Source organism: Dermacentor variabilis, chromosome 7 (genome assembly GCF_050947875.1).
Source record: "Dermacentor variabilis isolate Ectoservices chromosome 7, ASM5094787v1, whole genome shotgun sequence".
Classification (NCBI taxonomy): domain Eukaryota; kingdom Metazoa; phylum Arthropoda; class Arachnida; order Ixodida; family Ixodidae; genus Dermacentor; species Dermacentor variabilis.
In genome coordinates this window covers 166509294-166526705 of record NC_134574.1, presented here as the reverse complement: position 1 = coordinate 166526705, position 17412 = coordinate 166509294, and the positions used below count along the sequence as shown (strand labels likewise).

Genomic DNA, 17412 nt, shown 5'->3' with positions numbered 1-17412 from the left:
TGTATAGAGCGCAACTCGTACAGCGCCCGTTTCTGCGACGGCGTGAACGAGCGAACGAGCACAGCGAAGGAAGAAAGAGCGAACGCGGAGCGCTGCGAGGGATGAAAGGCGTGAGGAGGAAAGCGGAGGAGGAGGTAGGCATTGGTCGTACCAATGCAATGGTCGTACATGTGAGAAGAAAAGCGTTTTGCGGCCACAATGGATACGAGATGGCGCCAGAGTAGCGCGCGTCGTCTGGCAGGTCTGTCTGCGGCGGCTGCTGTGAACAGTGCCCACGCGTAACCCGCACACTGCCTATCGCGATCTCCAGATGAGGCATTGTCCAGATTAGCTAGACAGTAGCACCACACTTCGCTCTGTTTACAACGTGCCGCACAAGACATTGTCCGCGCCAGACAATATATCACGAAATGAAAACTTGATCGTGCGGCGCTCAACTTTCGCTTTAGGGAGTACCGTAACCGTTGGTGATTTGTTCCTTCCCCCGAAGTACAAGCATGCGTATTCGTTCAGGACTTTCGCAAGCCAAACTTCGACGCAGCTCCCCTCAGGCCACGCACTCGAAAGTGCACCGTGCATATAGACAATGAAGCGAGACATGCGACTGAGCGTTGCTGACTTAACTTACCGTGAAAATATTGGAAACAACCCTTAAAGCAAGAGGTGTGCGACAAGCCTTGTTTTGGTTCCGTTTCTGCTGTACTCATACACAGATTGTTCGAAGCCAACGAAATCCGTTATTTGCCCGATCCTCCCTCCTCCTCCGATCTCCGGTGTTGACGCCAGCGAAGTGCCGAGCTCTGCTGTCGATGTGGGAGCGGCGGCGGCGGCGGCAAGCCGACATCCGCCCAACTAACAGCGTAGAGAGCACGCGTTTTCGCACTGCGTAAGCGCGGCTACCAGCCGCTACCCCAAGCCCGCCATGAAAGGCGCCCGTCAGTCAAAGCCCGGTACGATGTCCGCCATCAAGGACGCGCACATCGTCAAAATCGCCGTCGAGATGGACGAGCAAGTGCCGCAGCTCATCGAGTTCGACCAGCAGCGACCACTCACGGCCATCATCCAGGACCTGTGCAACACCTGGGCGCTGGCCGAACCTGAACAGTACTCGCTCCAGTTCTCGGACAACGCTCGCTCCTACATCACCGAGAAGAACCGAAACGACATAAAGAACGGCTACGTCCTGCGACTGACGCACAGCCCCGCCAAGACGGCACAAGATATCCTCGACAAACTTCACTCGAACAAGCCGGATGACATGCGGGCGGCCCTGGAGCGTCTGCAGAGGCTTTCGTCGGACTACACGTTCGCTCTCGAGTTCATAAACAAGCAGGGACACCAGTTGCTCATCAACATGGTCGAAGCGGGTACCTACACGGGCGACCACTTGGCGCTGACTTTGCAGTCGTTCGTCGAACTTATGGATCACGGCATCGTCTTCTGGGACATCTTGGAGCCCAAGTTTGTCGGCCGCGTCGCCAATCAGGTACTAAGCGAGCCGTTCGTCGTTGACCGCTTATCGTTCAGCCAAAGACACGGTTGTCTGCCATGCTTCGCGTGCCATACTGCGCGAGCCGAGGCATTTTTGTTTTGTTTTGTTACATTTTCGCAGAGCCACCGCGTTCTTGCCTGTGCACGTGTTTTTACATGTCATACCGGAACTAAAATTAGTAAGGTTGTGGGAAGTGATTTAGCATGACTAACTGCTGCGTTAGCGATTAAAAAATGTATCGCAATTATTGCGTTACGAGCTAAGGTTGGGACGTGGTTGGGAGTTTTCTTCAAACCCTAGACTTCAACTACCGTTAGAATTGTGCACATGTATATGTTGTGCTGTAGTGAAAAGCTACAGCTCTAGCTGTATTTTCACAGTGCAGACGATACTAAGGCAAAAAACGAACAAGGCTGCAGTGTGTGTCGTCTTAACTGCGAAAATACAGCATTATTTTCAAGAAGTTCCCCTTGGCATCTTAGGAGTGACTTTTTCACAAGTACAATGTCATTACATTATTACCAGTTTCAGTAGCAATGAAAAAGAAAGAAACATAGCATGTGTTATCTCTCTGCAGGTGAATGTCAACACGACTCAGGACACAAGGACGTTACAGGCATCTCTCTCCATACTGGAATCTCTCGTCTTGAATGGCACTGGTCGCTATGCCATGGTAGACCAAGAGGTCACATTGCCGAATCTTATCATGCACATGCAATCATCAGCAGTTGAAATACAGCAGTCAGCCGTGGCACTGATCAATGCACTCTTCCTCAAGGCCGAGAGCACCACAAAGCGCAAGACACTAGCAGCGACTCTGTCTTCGCGGCACATCCGGAACGTCATTGTTACAGCTGTCCTTCAACGTTCGCAACAGCATGTTGGCACTGAAATGGCTCATCAGCTTTATGTTCTTCAAACATTGTTGCTCAATTTGCTGGAGGAACGACGTGTTGGTGTTGACCCAAATGATGCCGAGGCACGTGAACGAATCCTTGAACTACGACGCATTGCATTTGATGTTGAAGCTGATGGTACTTGTAGCACTACAAGTGGTGGCCGGAAAGGCGGTGGCTATGCAAAAGACTACAAGAAGTTGGGTTTCCAAAACCATACCAACCCCATTGAGGACTTTAGTGAACCACCTGGAATATTGGCATTGGACAACATGGTCTACTTTGCCAGAAATCACACAGAAAGTTACACCAAGTTTGTTCTCGAGAACTCGTGCAGGGCTGATGAGCATGAGTGCCCTTTTGGCCGCAGCAGCATTCGACTGACACGGCTTCTGGCTGAAATCCTCAAGGTTGGTGAGCCCCCTACAGAGCAAGGAAAGACTTACTACCCAATGTTCTTTACACACGACCATCCATTTGAAGAGTTCTTTTGCATTGGCATCATGCTCTTAAACAAGACTTGGAAAGAGATGAGGGCAACGACAGAAGACTTCATCAAGGTCTTTAGTGTGGTTCAGGAACAGATCAGCCGTGCCCTGGCCACAGAGCCGCCTCTCATGAGTCTCGACAAGTTCCGCAGTAAGCTTGCAACACTTACCTACTCGGAGATCATGAACCTGTGGCAGCAGGAACAGTCTACGAGGGAGGAGTGGGAGAGCCAAGCCAAGCCCATTATCGAACTACGAGAACAAGTCACGCCAGAGATAATGGACCTCATCCAGCAGCAGAGGCTGCAGTTCCTCTGTGAAGGCACACTGTTCACCAAGTACTCAGCAAAGGGTCACAGAATCAAGGACAAGTTCTGGTACTGCAGACTGTCACCGAGCCAGAAAGTCTTCCACTACGGCGACTGCGAGGAAAACGCAATGCCCAGCCTCGAAGAGCTGCCGCACAAGCTGCCTGTGATCGAGATCAGAAGTCTGGCAACTGGCCGTGAGTGCCCGTACATGAAAGACACCCGCAAGGCAAAGTCGACAGCTTCGCTGGCATTTTCTCTCATACCAGACTCGAACCAGGAACCACTCAACTTTGTAGCATCAAATGAAAAGATCTTTGACTACTGGACAGATGGCATCAATGCCTTGTTGGGCAAGAAGATGGTCAGCAAGGAAACAAAAAATGACTTAGAAACTCTGCTTAGTATGGAGATCAAACTGAGGCTCATGGACACGGAAGGTGTGGACATCCCGGAGAGCCCTCCTCCAATTCCTAAGGAACCGCCTAATTTTGACTTCTGCTACGAGTTCAAGTAGTATGTCAGATGGTGATAAGTGTCCAACCCTGTGTACAGTCACTTTCAAATGAACTGTGCTGAAGATTTCATGTGCTTGCCCCCTTTCACCGAGTGCTTTCGCTTGCTCTTTTCATTTTTACCTCATTCATTCTAATCCTCATCTCCGATCTCCTGCCTAGCCTCATCGCAGATTTTTTCATTTTGCTTGTTGGCACCATTCTAAAAGTGCAATTCGTCGCACTAGGTCTCCACATAGCGAGCTGTTTTAACATTCCATCACATGATTCTAGAGTAATATTTAAGTGACATGTATTTAAAAATACGGACAAAGAGCATGAGCTCAGTTGAACAGTATTTTACGTCAATGTTGTAGAAAGCTGTTTTGGAGCATTTAGCAGGTACTTGTTCTTCGTGGACATATTGATGATCAGTAATTTTGTAAACAGAAGGCTTGGAACTACTTTTTTCTTGCATGCTCTTTACTTACAAATTAGCATGGACATTTAGCTTTCATTTTATATTCTTTCTAAGGCATCCTTAAACATATGCTTCACTGTCATACCCTCCAATTGTCTTCCATTCATATATGTACAAAGCATCTTTGTTGTAAAGTGCTGTGGAAAAATGTTAGTATTAGTGCTTTTGTATTGTGAACTAATGAAATTTCTGAGAACAGTTATGAAAACTTTTTGTAGTTTTGTGGACAAGTATCTATGGGACAGTTCAAATGTGAACCTATCTTTTATTGCAGAGACCCCAATTTACTTGACACTTGCTCCACCAAACTTTAACTGAAATTTTCATTAACTGGCACTCACATTTGAATCATCCCATCTGTATTTAATGGGTCCACACTTAAAGGAAGAGATCCCAACACCAACTTTATTGGTTTAAAAACTGGACTTAAATTATGGTAAAAATATATATTTCAAAATATACCTATCATGAAGGGCTAATGGCCGATTTGGAATAAAAGCATATTGGAATAGTTGTACGTTATGCCGGCCCAGGTTTTAGGTGACTGGCACATTCCCCCACCCCGAGTCAAAGGAACTGCATTAACACCAGCAAGCTGTTCTTCCTTGGGAGAGAAGTATTCAGCTGCCTTTTGTTATCTGCTGGGGATAACGAGAGGGGCCTAACTGTTTTTACCTGACGTAAATGTTTGATGGCACCACCGGTGCGGTTAATTGGTCTGAAGGGGGTGGAACAGCTATCCTGTTACAGTATCCTGCACTACTAGGCTCCCTTGCCTGCAACAGCGAGTTGACACTGAAAGCAGAGTTCTCTTTGCTGCTGGTGCTCTGCAGGGTCCAGCCACGTGCTATACACACAAGCCTGAGCATATAGTGCGACATTTAGTATTGCTGTTCTTTTCTTCCTGATAAAGTTTAACTGTTGCTTGTACGCCCACTCTATTATGGCCCACGTGTTCCTTTTAAATCTCGACCATACTCTACGTTTGGCCACAAAAGCTTATGGGCCACGATATATGCAATAAAAACATTCCTGTGAAGGCTCGGCACATAGCATTGAGTTCAATGTTTCACTCTGCAGTAGTTTTGCGAATTCCATTAAACTACAAGTGCCATGCAGAAGCCCACTTTTGTCGTGGAACCTTTGTCCTGTGAGCTTTTGTACCCAACTGTACATTTGTCGGAAAGTTGGCTGTTGCAAACATCCCTATAGTCTCGGTAACACTGCTTTGCAAAGCGAATTGCAAGGGTACCAATGCTTTCTGTTGAAAAATGTTGATGTCTGAGCCATAGTATTTTTGACACAATCGATAGCGTCAATCCAATGCCTGCGCAGGTCGCAAGAACACACTGACTGCATTTATCCATGCTTGGCATTGTGTTATGTTTTACAAATGAATGCTCGAGTCTACATACACTAGTCTTCTTATGTTTCCTTTAAAAAACATGCGCAAGGTTGTAGATTGCATTGCAATAAGTTTGTGTCTGCTTCAGCAGTTTTACTGTCCTTTGCTTTAACTGTACTTGTAAAGTTGAACCCATTTCCATACTGTGTGAATAATTAGTGCAGCACTCTACTGTCATGCTGTCTGTATGAAGTGTAACCGTGGAACAGAACTTTTCACCTGTATAAACTTGGCACCAAATGACAATTTCACTTTTTATTGAGAGCACAGCACGCAATGTGTTTGGACGTTTATTTATTGTGATTAGTATATACAGCAAGAGCACATGAAGACCAATCAAAATAAAGACTTATGAAAAATAACGTGTATAGCTATCTCTCCATGTACCTTCTTGGAAGACTCTCTGAAAGACCACATTATCACACATTCCTGACTATCAAACGTGAGCACATCGAAATACTGTGCTCCTATGCTGTACTGTCCCACAAATAGATCACCGAGGCAGTGGCTAAGGCTGTTGAATTAAGTTCTTGGGGAAAGTTGGGAGAACTAGGTGCTGAAGTGATGCTTGTACAGCATTCACACACACACAAATATGAGCAAAAAATAAAAAAAGTACACTGCGATGCCCTAGCTTACATTAAGGACATGAGATTTTTCAGAATGTTCAAAGTACCTGTCTAACTGTAAAGGGCCCTCGACAACAAAATATCTCCAAAACAGACTGAAATGAAGAACCTGCAAAAATACTTTCAGGTCTCTTGAAAAATGTACATGAATGGATGAATGTGTGTTGTCTAGTGGCAACATAAAATGAAAAAAAGGAAAAACTGACTGCATACTATAAAAAGTGGTACAAACTGCCAATAATGTCGATGCTGCCTAACAATCAGATACTTGCAAAAGGCAGACATTGTAAGGCTATATACACACAAATAATGCCTACAGGAAATAGTATTTCTGTTGATACAGGTGGTAAGCGAGTCTGATGTCACAAGAGTGGCTTATAGGCTAAAGCATAGCAGGCTCTGGTGTACACCTTCATGCAGCCAATTGTTATATCTGGCAAACACTAAATCAAGAAAGGGACATTTGTCAACTAGTTGAACATTTTCCGACATCACTTTCCAAGTGGCAGGCAAGCTCAATGGACAACAACAAAAGGTTAAAAACTAGCTCCTATGAATTGTGAGTAAACATGTTAAACAAACCTAAGGACAGGCCAAGAGGACTTGAAAGCTAGCTCTGCTTTACATTGATTGTGCACAGTGAGCATCTGCCTTGCTTCAGAAGACTAGTGCGCTTTGGTTGATATGTGACAGCGCACCTGTTCAGCGCACCTGTTCAACGCCCTAAAAAGCTACTAGCAGCACTCAAAGCCAAGCTGTTAAAAAGTGTCACTCCGGAAATGCATGCCTTCATCACCGGTATCCCGTCCATAGGGGTAGAAGGAAAGAAGAAATTGACATGGCATGAATGAACAACGATGGAAGGGTAGCCCGGCTTGAACTGTCGGGCAGGTTCTCCCACAGAAGCTGTACCCGGCCATCAATCGTGTAGCCTCCTTGACGAGTGCCTAGCCAATCGGAATGTTGGCTTAGATAAATAATTCCTCATTAAAGTCACTCGAAGACGTGGGCCATGAGAAACAAAAGGGCTTCTTTCCACGTGACCTGCCGAACGAGATCACGAGGCCTCCTCAATCTCAAGCAGGAGGTCATCTCCTTGGAGTTTCATGTCCTTGGTGATGTAGATCTTCTTCACCTTGCCAGCCACGGGCGCCTGCACCACCATCTCCATTTTCATGGCGCTCAGCACAACCAGGGCGTCACCCTTGTTGATCTCCTGGCCTTCTTTGACCTTGATGTCTACCACAGTGCCTGGCATGGGGGCGCCCACACTGCCCTTGACGTCTTTGTCCGCCTTGGGCTGTGCCACAATGTCCTGCGAAACCGTGAAAGAGGGCGCAATGAGTAGATCTACAGACGATAATTAGAATGTTTAACTTGAAATTATCACACTTTACAGTTGCTTTTTAGAAACCACATAGTTCGAGACTTTTTATTGAAGCACCTGCCATGGTGGCTGAAGTATTCTGTAGGATACACGCTGTGGTAGCGTAGTGGCTTTGGTGTTGCGCTGCTTAGCCCGAGGGCACGGGATGAAATCCCGGCTGTGGCATTTCAATGGGGCCAAAATGCAAAAACACCTGTGTATGTTCATTGGGTGCACATTAAAGGACCCCATGTGGTCAAAATTAATTCAGACCCCCCAACTACGGCGTGCCTCATAATCATACCTGTGGCTTTGGCACGTAAAATCTCAGAATTTAAGAATTCCACAGCTGAGCGTGATGTCATGGCATTTTGACTAGGTGAAGATGCAAGAACCAATGTCTGCTGAACAAGATTAAAACTTGGACTAGTTGGTACAACATGCAAGACAGCACCTGTATGCATGTGTGTATGTGTGCATGTCTTTATTTGTGAGCGTGTGTGTACAGCTCCCTGTTTGTGCACTTTTCTTTGCACTGGTGACCCTTTCTGCAACAATTTTGGTGTGTAATGAAGAACCTTGGATCACATAAATCATTCTCGAGTCCTCCATTAAGCGATCCCTGATAGCCCAACGCGCATTGCAGTTTTAGAACATTGAGCTATCGACCATCAACATTTCTTAACGAAGTTTGCAGCACAATGAAATGGCTCATGTTCCACTCCACCAAATGGCAGTGTGTGTTGTGTGGTGGTTCACCACCAAAAGTATATAACAAAATTAAAGATTGGGACTAAGTGTAAAATACTTTTCTTCAAAATAGAGTGCCCCATCACAAAAGCTTTTTGTTCCCTGTTGCTTTTACCAAAGTTGGTATATAGCACTTAACAACATAGAAAGTGTTTGAACAGCTGTACTTTGCTCAGTGTCTGTGAGTGCTCACTGGTGAAAGAAGTTGCAGCTTAGATAATACAACTTAAATCATTACTAAACCACGTGTGACGTATGACAGAGAAGCAGTCAGCACTGCTACAAGAATGACACTGTATCCACAAATGATTGAACACAACATTAATGGCTACTGTGCATGTTAGGATAGATATGGTTAACTTAAGTGCTTGTCAGGGTTCCAAGTTTATCTGAATTTTTCCTTAACACATGTGGTCGGCATACAACATAACGATTGTTGATATTGTTGAGCAAGCAATTACGAAGCACATTTTCCTTCTTTGTGAGCACAAGTCGCTCACCTCACTCATACTGTTGTCCTTGACAAAGACAGATCGCAGCTGGCCGTTTAGCTCGAAGAAGACCTCGCGCTCGCCAGTGGGTGTGACATCGGCAGCCACGGCCAGGGTCTTGATGTGCAGTGTCTTGCCTTTTTCTATTGTCACCTGCAATATAAGGTTACACAAATAAAGAAAAGAATTCAAAACTAAAACGCACCTCAGATTCTATGGCACCGGCTACACTGATACATTAAAAACATTTCCTGTTGTTGCCTGCCTCAATGAAATACTACTACATTACAAATACAAAGTGCAAGCTTAGGAAGTGAAGCCACATAAGAGTAAAAGGCTTCGTTAACAAAGCCAGAAACATGATGAAAGAGAGAGAGAAAAACGTTTATTAAAAAGAAAAATCACCTGTGGTGCTTTCGCCGAGGTGCCTAGATTAGGTTGATTGTTTCGCTCTTCAACAGGTATAAAAGCAAGCTGCCGTGTATGACTTTCCAGTGGGCAGGGGTCCCTTTGGTAAGGATCCAGTCATTTAATGACTGAGCTCGGTAGCCCAGCACGGCATATATTTAGCAGTACAGGTAGGCTAGCACACATCCATAACAGATGTATGTTGCATATGGTTGGACAATGACAAGCCAATGGAATAATGGATAGCTGCTTCCCTTAAACTGCATCTACTGTGATACAATGCATTGCTTTGATATGGAAAACTGTTATCCACCCAAATGTCATTTCCTTTTCATGATGTTTCCTCCGCTTTGTGCAATTCCGCAAAACTGATTTGCCAATGCTTTGCTTTGTGAGCGAACTGCAGAAAGATACCTTTCTTAAAAGCACCTTAAGAACGTAGTGATACATAGTTTTTTAGAAGTTGCAGAAGCTCTATCATATGTTTCTTGCATGTAAAAGGGTGACACTCGGCAAGTGTGAAGCCTGGGAAACACTCACTTGTAAGACAGTATTTATTTTGATACTAAACATTGGCCTCGAGGTGCCAGAGAGAAAAATTTGTTGACGCCATGTAGCGATAAGGTTAAGGTATGATGACTTGCTCATAAAATATAGGCACGAGTGCTGCTTTAAGTGCTGCATACGTTTATTCTGACTGCGCTCACATGTGGCAGCCTCGGCAATCACGGGGATGGTGGAGCAAGCCAATGTATCAGGATGTCACGACACATCCATCTAGGTACCAAAACCAAAACTGGGCTGTAGAAATACACGGTGTAGTGAAATGTACAGGGTGCTCCGATGCTTGCCACTATTTTTCCTAGGGTTTGGAAGGTTTCCACCTTCATTTAATGAAATAAAACGACAAGTCAGAAATGCAATGTTAATTTAGTGGAATCTGGTTAATTTGAACTCCAAGGAGACCGGAAACTTATTTGAATAAAACAGAGTTTGAACTAAGAAGAGCCCCTTGAAATATAGTGCCTGATTAACTGTGCGATAGAGCGCGCTAAACCAAACGTCACTGGGCTTGAAAAAGTCTTATCTTTCCTCCATTAGTGTGCAATGACATGTGCCGAAAGAAGCTTAGCTTCCGTATAAAGTCCAAGGGTGATAAGGTTGCTCCTTGCGTAGTGGCTTTGGTGTTGCGCTGCTTAGCCTGAGGGCGTAGCATCAAATCCTGGCTGCAGTGGCCGCATTTCAATGGAGGCAAAATGCAAATACAACTGTGTATGTTCATTGGGTGCACATTTTAAAAAACCCAGGTGGTAAAAATTAATCCTGAATTCCCGACTACAGCGTGCTTCATAATCATACTGTGGTTTCAGCACGTAAAACCCCAGAATTGTTAGCGAGGGAAAACGTGCGAGGGTGAGCCCAGAAGGATGGTGACCTGACGTGCCATACTCACGCATGCCCAATGTTGGAGACGACGTTGATCAAGTGCACACTTGATCAATGTCAGAGGGAAGGCGCAGGTGAGCACACAGCAACGTGACCTGAGAGCGCAGTGCAGCAGTAGCATGATCAAGCATGCCGCACTAGGAGGAGGAGGGAGGGGGGCATAGGCGAGCAGTGGTAACGTAACGTGATCAAGCGCACACTGGGGCTTCCCTTCCTGCTCCTTTTCAGCCAGATGGGAAAGGAGGGTGCGTGCTGCTTTGCTTGCTCCGGTTCGTCTTTCCTTATCATTTTTACGGCATTATGGTTGCTAGCTAGCAACGCATCGAACCTTCACCTTTGGCTCGGGTTTATGTGAAACGCGGTGATATGGGAGTGAGACATTTTGCTCAAAATAAAAGTCGCGTGGTTCTTGGGGTTTGAATTTGCGGGAGATTTTTTCTATTCAAATACATAGTACCTTGCGGGTACCAGCATAGCATTCAAATTATCCATCAATTTGAATTAAGAGATTTCAAATTATCAAGATTTCACTGTATTATTTTAAGATCGAGGGGCCTCCCACCTGCAGTCTATTTTCATGCTTATCCAAGAAAGCAAATCCGCAATGTACAAAGGTTATCAGCACCTTCTGGCAAATGGCGGCGACAGATAATGGACAACAAATGCATAAACTAATTGTTTCAACACCTGCATCAAGTGGGGCTGCATGCATTTATTTGATGTCTATTTTTGATCATTTTTACTACATTTCTTGCAGCTAATTTCCCAAATTAAACAACAAAAAAGAAAAGGAAAAGAGAGCCCCCTGATCTCTAGAGGCACTGCTTGGCAATTCCACTTTCAAGGTGTTCACTCACCTCAAAGTTGTCCCCCACGCGTGGTCCGACAAGGAAGACGCGTGTGTCGAGGAGGTCAACAGGGCCGAAGGTTTGGCGGAAGTTGAGGAAGTCGTCGCACACCTTGGGGTACATGGCAGCACTCATCACGTCTGTTTCACGGACCCTGGGCCCAAACTTGTCGACCAACTTCTTCTTCAGTGCACCAAGGTCGAGCGGAGGCAAGCTTTGGCCAGGGCGGCCACTGATGCGAGCCATGTCCTTCAGGATCTGTTGAATGTGGAAGAGGGAAAAAAAAAAAAAGAATTGCCTAGATGAGCTCTTTCTTCTTCTTCTTTTTTTTTACATGACAGCAATGCATCAGGAACTTAAAAGGAGGCTTTGCCTTGGGGCAACTTAGATTTCACCAATTCAAATAGATGTAAAATGCAGAAATGCCTCATTAAATAACCGCTGAATCGTTTTCAAAGAAATATGTTACATTAGAGAGAAGTCTGAATTTTACCGACTGTATAAAGCAAAACATTGATTTATGGCTTTGCATTTTTCAAAATGGGACTGGCAAATTTGATCAAATGATCTGGTGGGTCAAATTAAACAAGATGCAAAAAAAAAAAAAAAACACACACACTACTGATTCATTTGGCAGTATTTGTCCTATTCTAACAAGCCCGTGCATCAAATGAGTGCCCACTTTCTATGTGTCCAAAGTAGTAAAGTAACATAGTAATAACGTTAGTCATTAAAAAAAGTAGCCATCTAATGTGTAACCAATATTTTAGCAAGAAAAATAGGCAAAGGTCAAACATGTGTTGCATGATGGTAACCGGTTTTTTAAAGTCAGCTTTGCTGCATAGTTTTTAATGTCAGCTTCGCCAGAGTACATCTCTGCTATGGGGTAAGCATACACACGCTGTCAAGGCGGTTTCTGTTACGTGTCCGATTGCGTCACGCAGGCAATTTCCGGCTCAATTTTCTCTAAAAACAAGAAAAAAAGACAGTTGTACCTTGGAATCTGGTAAATACCCTATAAGACATTGTGAGCTCCAGTTATCGCTTGAATATCTTCCTAGGGCAGGTCTAAAATAGGCGTTCTCCGTAGGAGATTTTGATGCGTGTTCAATGCACACATTCCCCTAAACTTTGCAGAGACAGACGCTGCCACTGAAGGGGCCACCATAGGGGTCACACACATGCGGGTTGTCAGGTCAAGTTCGAATTAGCTGTGGAAGGCCAGTTTTATAACCGAAATGATGGAAGTTTGGGCCCATAGAAACGCATGGGCGCCGACCAGGACCTTTGGTCAGAACCTAGTTAACTGGATCGAATTAAATGGAGTCAAGTTAATGTCAGGTAATGGAAGTCTACTGTATTACATCAATTACCACAACCATAGGTGCACGTTGCAGAACTGCAATACTGTTTTTTATTGCTGAGGTATAGGGTTGTAAACTTCATTCTTCAGTTGTTATTTTCTTTAATTTTGTGATTTTCAGTAACTTTTGTAAAAGAATTGGTGGATGGATGGACAAACTTTAATAAGGTCCATCGGGAATTGCACTAACAAGTAGCGGGCTGCTCCCACGTCATGACAGAAAGACCTAGCCTCTCCGCCACGTTGCAGGCCTGTTGGACTGCCCATAGTTGTGATTCGAAATTGGGACTGCGTAGGGCAGCCTCCCACTTGGACGACGTAGCACCTTCGTCGCCCCGTAACACGGGGCACCGCCAGAGCATACAATCTAAGTTGGTAAAGTCTGAGCAAAGGGTGCAAGTGTTTGAATTTCCGGATAGATCCGGTGTAAGAGGGCGGGGATAGGGTGTGCCCCAACTCGCAAGAGTCTCAGTGTCAATGCCTGAGGCCTGTTCAATTTACTGTGCGGTGGCGAATACTTCCGAATTGATGGCCTAAATAAAAAACTGACTCGCCATCCTGATCCTGCAAAAGTGGATGGCCAACAAAGCCATTAGAAAACCACTCAAATGACATTGATGGGGATACGAAATGTTTTATTGTTTTGCCTAGTCTTAGGACGACACCATTATTGAGCATTACGATTTTACACTCTTCGATGCTCATCGTATTCACACGGCTCTTCGGCGTCTTAACTTTGTGTGGTCTACCCATAGTGATCTCGCAATGAACTGAATGAGTTGGTAGGCAGGTCTCCCTTTTATATATGAAGTTTGGTGAGGTCACTTACTGATTCGTATGCTGCTGTTGCCCCTTTCCCACTTGCCTTATCATCCATCATGTGGTTTTGAAGCTTGTTTTGTGCTTTTCTTTATTGAAATGAATACCGAGATTGTGTTGTATGCCTTATACCAAAGGAGATATGCACTTTTTTTTTGTTCAACCTTTTTTTGCTGACGGACACGAAAAATCTTGACCAACTAGAGGCAAACAGCTTCACTGTAGAACATCTGCTAGCTACAATCGACATATTTTAACTTTTGCTTTTAAATGCAACAGACTTCATCAAGGTCAGCACAGACTGGATGCCAAGAAAAATTATTTTTCCATTCGTATGTATTTAGATAGGAGCTCCTGAGGTAAAGCATCCTCTTAAAGTAAAAAAAATGGTGCTTGCTATTTATCACTACTTATGGGTCATTCCATGACAAGTACACAAACCTTGGCGCTAGACCATCTGCAATTTCTTTGTGAAAATTTTAGATGCTTGCGTACAACATGAAAAGTAATTCCATGAAATAATTTCTTTTTAATTTTTTTCACCAGCTCCAAAACCACCTTAACTTGTAAAGGCACGAAAATATGCACAACAGACATTGCCAAAAACCTAGTTTGACTAATCAGAAACTAAACACATTGTTTTCTCAGGAGACTGAAAAAGGGCCTTACACCTAACATTGTATTCATAGATTATTAGCCATTCCTCAATTTTTCATAATCAATTAAAGGTATGAAAATTGGTCCACATTTTGTTTTGTTTTTTCTTCAAAAAGATGGCTTCATACAGAAACGCAAACTTTGTAGAAGCTAACTATCCAGGAACCATGCTTTACACGAAAAATGCTTTGGGGCAGATATATTGTGCAGAAGTGAGCACATGTGTCACTAAACACACAAAGTCATTTCTGGCCTATGTTTAGCCACCAGTTCAGCACTGAGGCGGTCCTAGTAAAGATACGCTAAATAATGCCTGTGATGGTGCACTGTATTCTTTCCGAACTGAAGAAGCTTTATTAAAGTAATTTTTGTTTTAAATAAGAAAACAATTTTTGAAATTGTCTCCAACCACTCTCAAAACTTGTATCTGGTTTGTCTTCAGCGAATAGATGCAAACAGATGCAACAGATTAGGCAGAGACAGCTGGTAATAAAAAAAAAAAAACAACTAATCTGCAAGTGCATCTGCATGCATATCTTCTTTCTAAGATCTTGGGCTGGGGTTGCAGTATGTAGCATCCGCAACTATGTGATGTTGCTTAGCTACATAAAGAAAGTGAAGTCTTCCCTTTCCTCCTAAGTGCATGCTGTTCATGAGAAGGAAATTATCATCCACTTTACTGTAACACAAAGCTACAAATTTGATTTGCCATAGATACAAATGATTTGCAATATGCTGTTCCGTGGCATGAATTCACGAACATCTCAATGCTCCATTCGAGAAGCCCTTCAGTCTTATGAAAAACAAGCCAGTTTAAAGCCAATGAGGGAACTGGCCTTGCTACGAAGTGGCTCTGGGAAGCCGCCATAGGGTTCGCCAATGTGGCCCTGCATGAACTCCACCACTGAGCTGGGAAAGCTCAGTTCTTCAGCACGATCCAACACGTCCTGGCTGCTGAGCTGGTTCTGCACCATGAACTGAGCCAGGTCGCCGACAACCTTCGAAGAGGGTGTCACCTGAAACGATAAGGGGGGCAAGACTCTTAATGCAGACCTCTCTTCCACATACAATCAATAGAAACAGTCATGCACTGCGGTTCATAGTAGCTCATTACGCTGTCTACTCTTACCTTAATAGGATATCACCTATAAAGTTAAAAGAGACCACCATGGTTACACACTGCACACTGTGAAGCCATGTGCACAGAGGAAGTACTAGTGATCTTTCAAAATGTAAGGGGGCTGTGTAAAACAGAGCCTCATCACTACCCACAGAATAAAGAAAAGGGGGTCAAGTCAACAGCGATTGAAATTAAAACAAAGAGGGGGTCTTCTTGGGTGCATTAGTGTACCATTTGGTTTGTTGTACAGTCGACTCCCGATAATACGAAGCCGCTTAATTGGAATTTTCGGTTAATTAGAAGTGAAGTGCTGGTGCCGTCAGTTTTGCATGTAATCCTAGAGAAGAAATCGCTCGATAATTCTAAGTCCTCATCCAGTAATATTGTTTAATTGGAAGTTATTTTCAGCCGGGATCCTCGAGGTGACCGTCATTCTTTGGTAGAATGTGCAATTTTTCAAGTGTTGCAACAGTTCCGTGCTCCGCATTGGTGTCATCGCCACCGCAGCCGCCCGCAACACCATCCTTCATGTAGCGGCGCGATTATTCATTGCTACGGCTGCCGTGGCCTTCGCGATCAACTCCGACGGGAGGCGAAGCGGCTTCCGCCGGAGGCCACGCGCGGCTGCCGGGCGTGGCCGGAGCTGATCGCGGAGGCCACGCGGGTGCCATAGGTGCAAGCAGCGCTGCATACTGGCAGTGGCGAGATTGTGCGAGATTAGTCTTGCAGCGTGCGCAGCCAATGCCTCTTGCGCAGCGTATGTCGAGGCGTTTGTTGGTCGAGCGCCTTTGTGCGGGAAGCTCGTAGGCTAGGTTGTTCCACGGGGTACCTAGTCGCACAGTTTATAGCCATGGCAAACCGTGGCTCTTATCGCACGCTCGACCTGGCAACGAAAGTCGAGGTTTTGAAGGAAGTTGAGAAGGGAGGTGCCGACAAACAAGACATAGCGCGGAAGTACGGGATCAAGCCGAACACACTCTCAAACTACATCAAGAACAAGCGCACAATAATGGATGCATTTGAGAACGACAAGTTCAAGACTTCTCGGAAGCGAATGCGCACCGGCGCTTACCCAGAGTTGGAGAAGGCTCTGCTGGTTTGGATTAGGGAGGCCAGGAGCAACAAACTTCCTCTCAGCGGAGACATCGTTGCGATGAAAGCCCGAACGCTTGCAGCAATGTTGGGGATCGATGACTTCGTTTCGTCAGATGGATGGCTGACGCGCTTTAAAGATCGCCGTGACCTGGTTTTCAAGAGCGTGTGTGGTGAAAAGGCGTCCGTTAACCAGGAAACATGCGCCACGTGGAAGGACGGAAAGCTGCGTGAATATCTCGCCGAATACAGACCGGAAGACATCTTCAATGCAGATGAGACTGCACTCTTCTATCGGCTTCTACCAGAGAAGACCCTGACATTCAAGGACGACGACTGTGCTGGGGGCAAACGCAGCAAGGAGAGAGTGTCGGTGCTGATTGCGGCAAACATGACTGGCATGGAACGATGTCGGTTACTTGTGATCGGGAAAGCCGTGAAGCCGAGATGTTTTAAAGGCGTGAAGACGCTGCCTGTGAACTATGAGACGAAGAAAAAAGCGTGGATGACGGCCGAAATCTTCAAGAGCTGGATAAGCAAATTGGACTGCAAGTTTGCTGCTTCGGACCGCAAGGTGTTGTTCCTTGTCGATCACTGCAGTGCTCACGTGAATGTGCCAGCCTTGAGTACAATACGCCTCGCATTTTTGCCTGCAAACACAACGGCTGTTTTGCAGCCAATGGACCAAGGCATCATCAAGAATGTTAAAGTCCTGTACAGGCGGCACCTCCTCGAGCGCATGATTTTGTGTATGGATAGCTCCACAAAGTACGAGGTGAGCCTGCTTAGTGCCATCCACATGTTGGCGCGAGCATGGGATCGTGTGAAGGAAGAAACAATCACAAACTGCTTCAGGGCT

General features: G+C 45.2%; 2 protein-coding genes across 6 annotated transcripts in view; one reads left to right on the top strand and one right to left on the bottom strand.

The window, feature by feature from the left end:
* The first annotated feature begins 653 nt into the window (after positions 1-653).
* Ced-12 (engulfment and cell motility Ced-12) lies at positions 654-5928 on the top strand. The gene is made up of 2 exons (XM_075700250.1): positions 654-1486; positions 2070-5928. The coding sequence occupies exons 1-2, from the start codon at positions 923-925 to the stop codon at positions 3699-3701; spliced, it is 2196 nt and encodes a 731-aa protein (XP_075556365.1). The 5' UTR covers positions 654-922; the 3' UTR covers positions 3702-5928.
* Positions 5839-17412, bottom strand: part of PCB (Pyruvate carboxylase) — a 52129-nt gene continuing 40555 nt past the window's right edge. For all 5 annotated transcript variants that reach the window (XM_075700237.1, XM_075700241.1, XM_075700240.1 and 2 more), the window contains 4 exons: positions 15178-15357; positions 11512-11760; positions 8810-8953; positions 5839-7508 (listed from right to left, as the gene is read on the bottom strand). In XM_075700237.1, the coding sequence (XP_075556352.1) occupies positions 7251-7508; positions 8810-8953; positions 11512-11760; positions 15178-15357 (831 nt within the window). In that variant the 3' untranslated portion in view covers positions 5839-7250. The remainder of the gene's footprint in view (positions 7509-8809; positions 8954-11511; positions 11761-15177; positions 15358-17412) is intronic.

Coding starts and splice junctions, on each gene's coding strand:
- Ced-12 (XM_075700250.1), top strand. CDS start 923: ATGAAAGGCGCCCGTCAGTCAAAGCCCGGTACGATGTCCGCCATCAAG. Junction 1,487..2,069: donor TCGGCCGCGTCGCCAATCAG/GTACTAAGCGAG, acceptor ATCTCTCTGCAG/GTGAATGTCAACACGACTCA.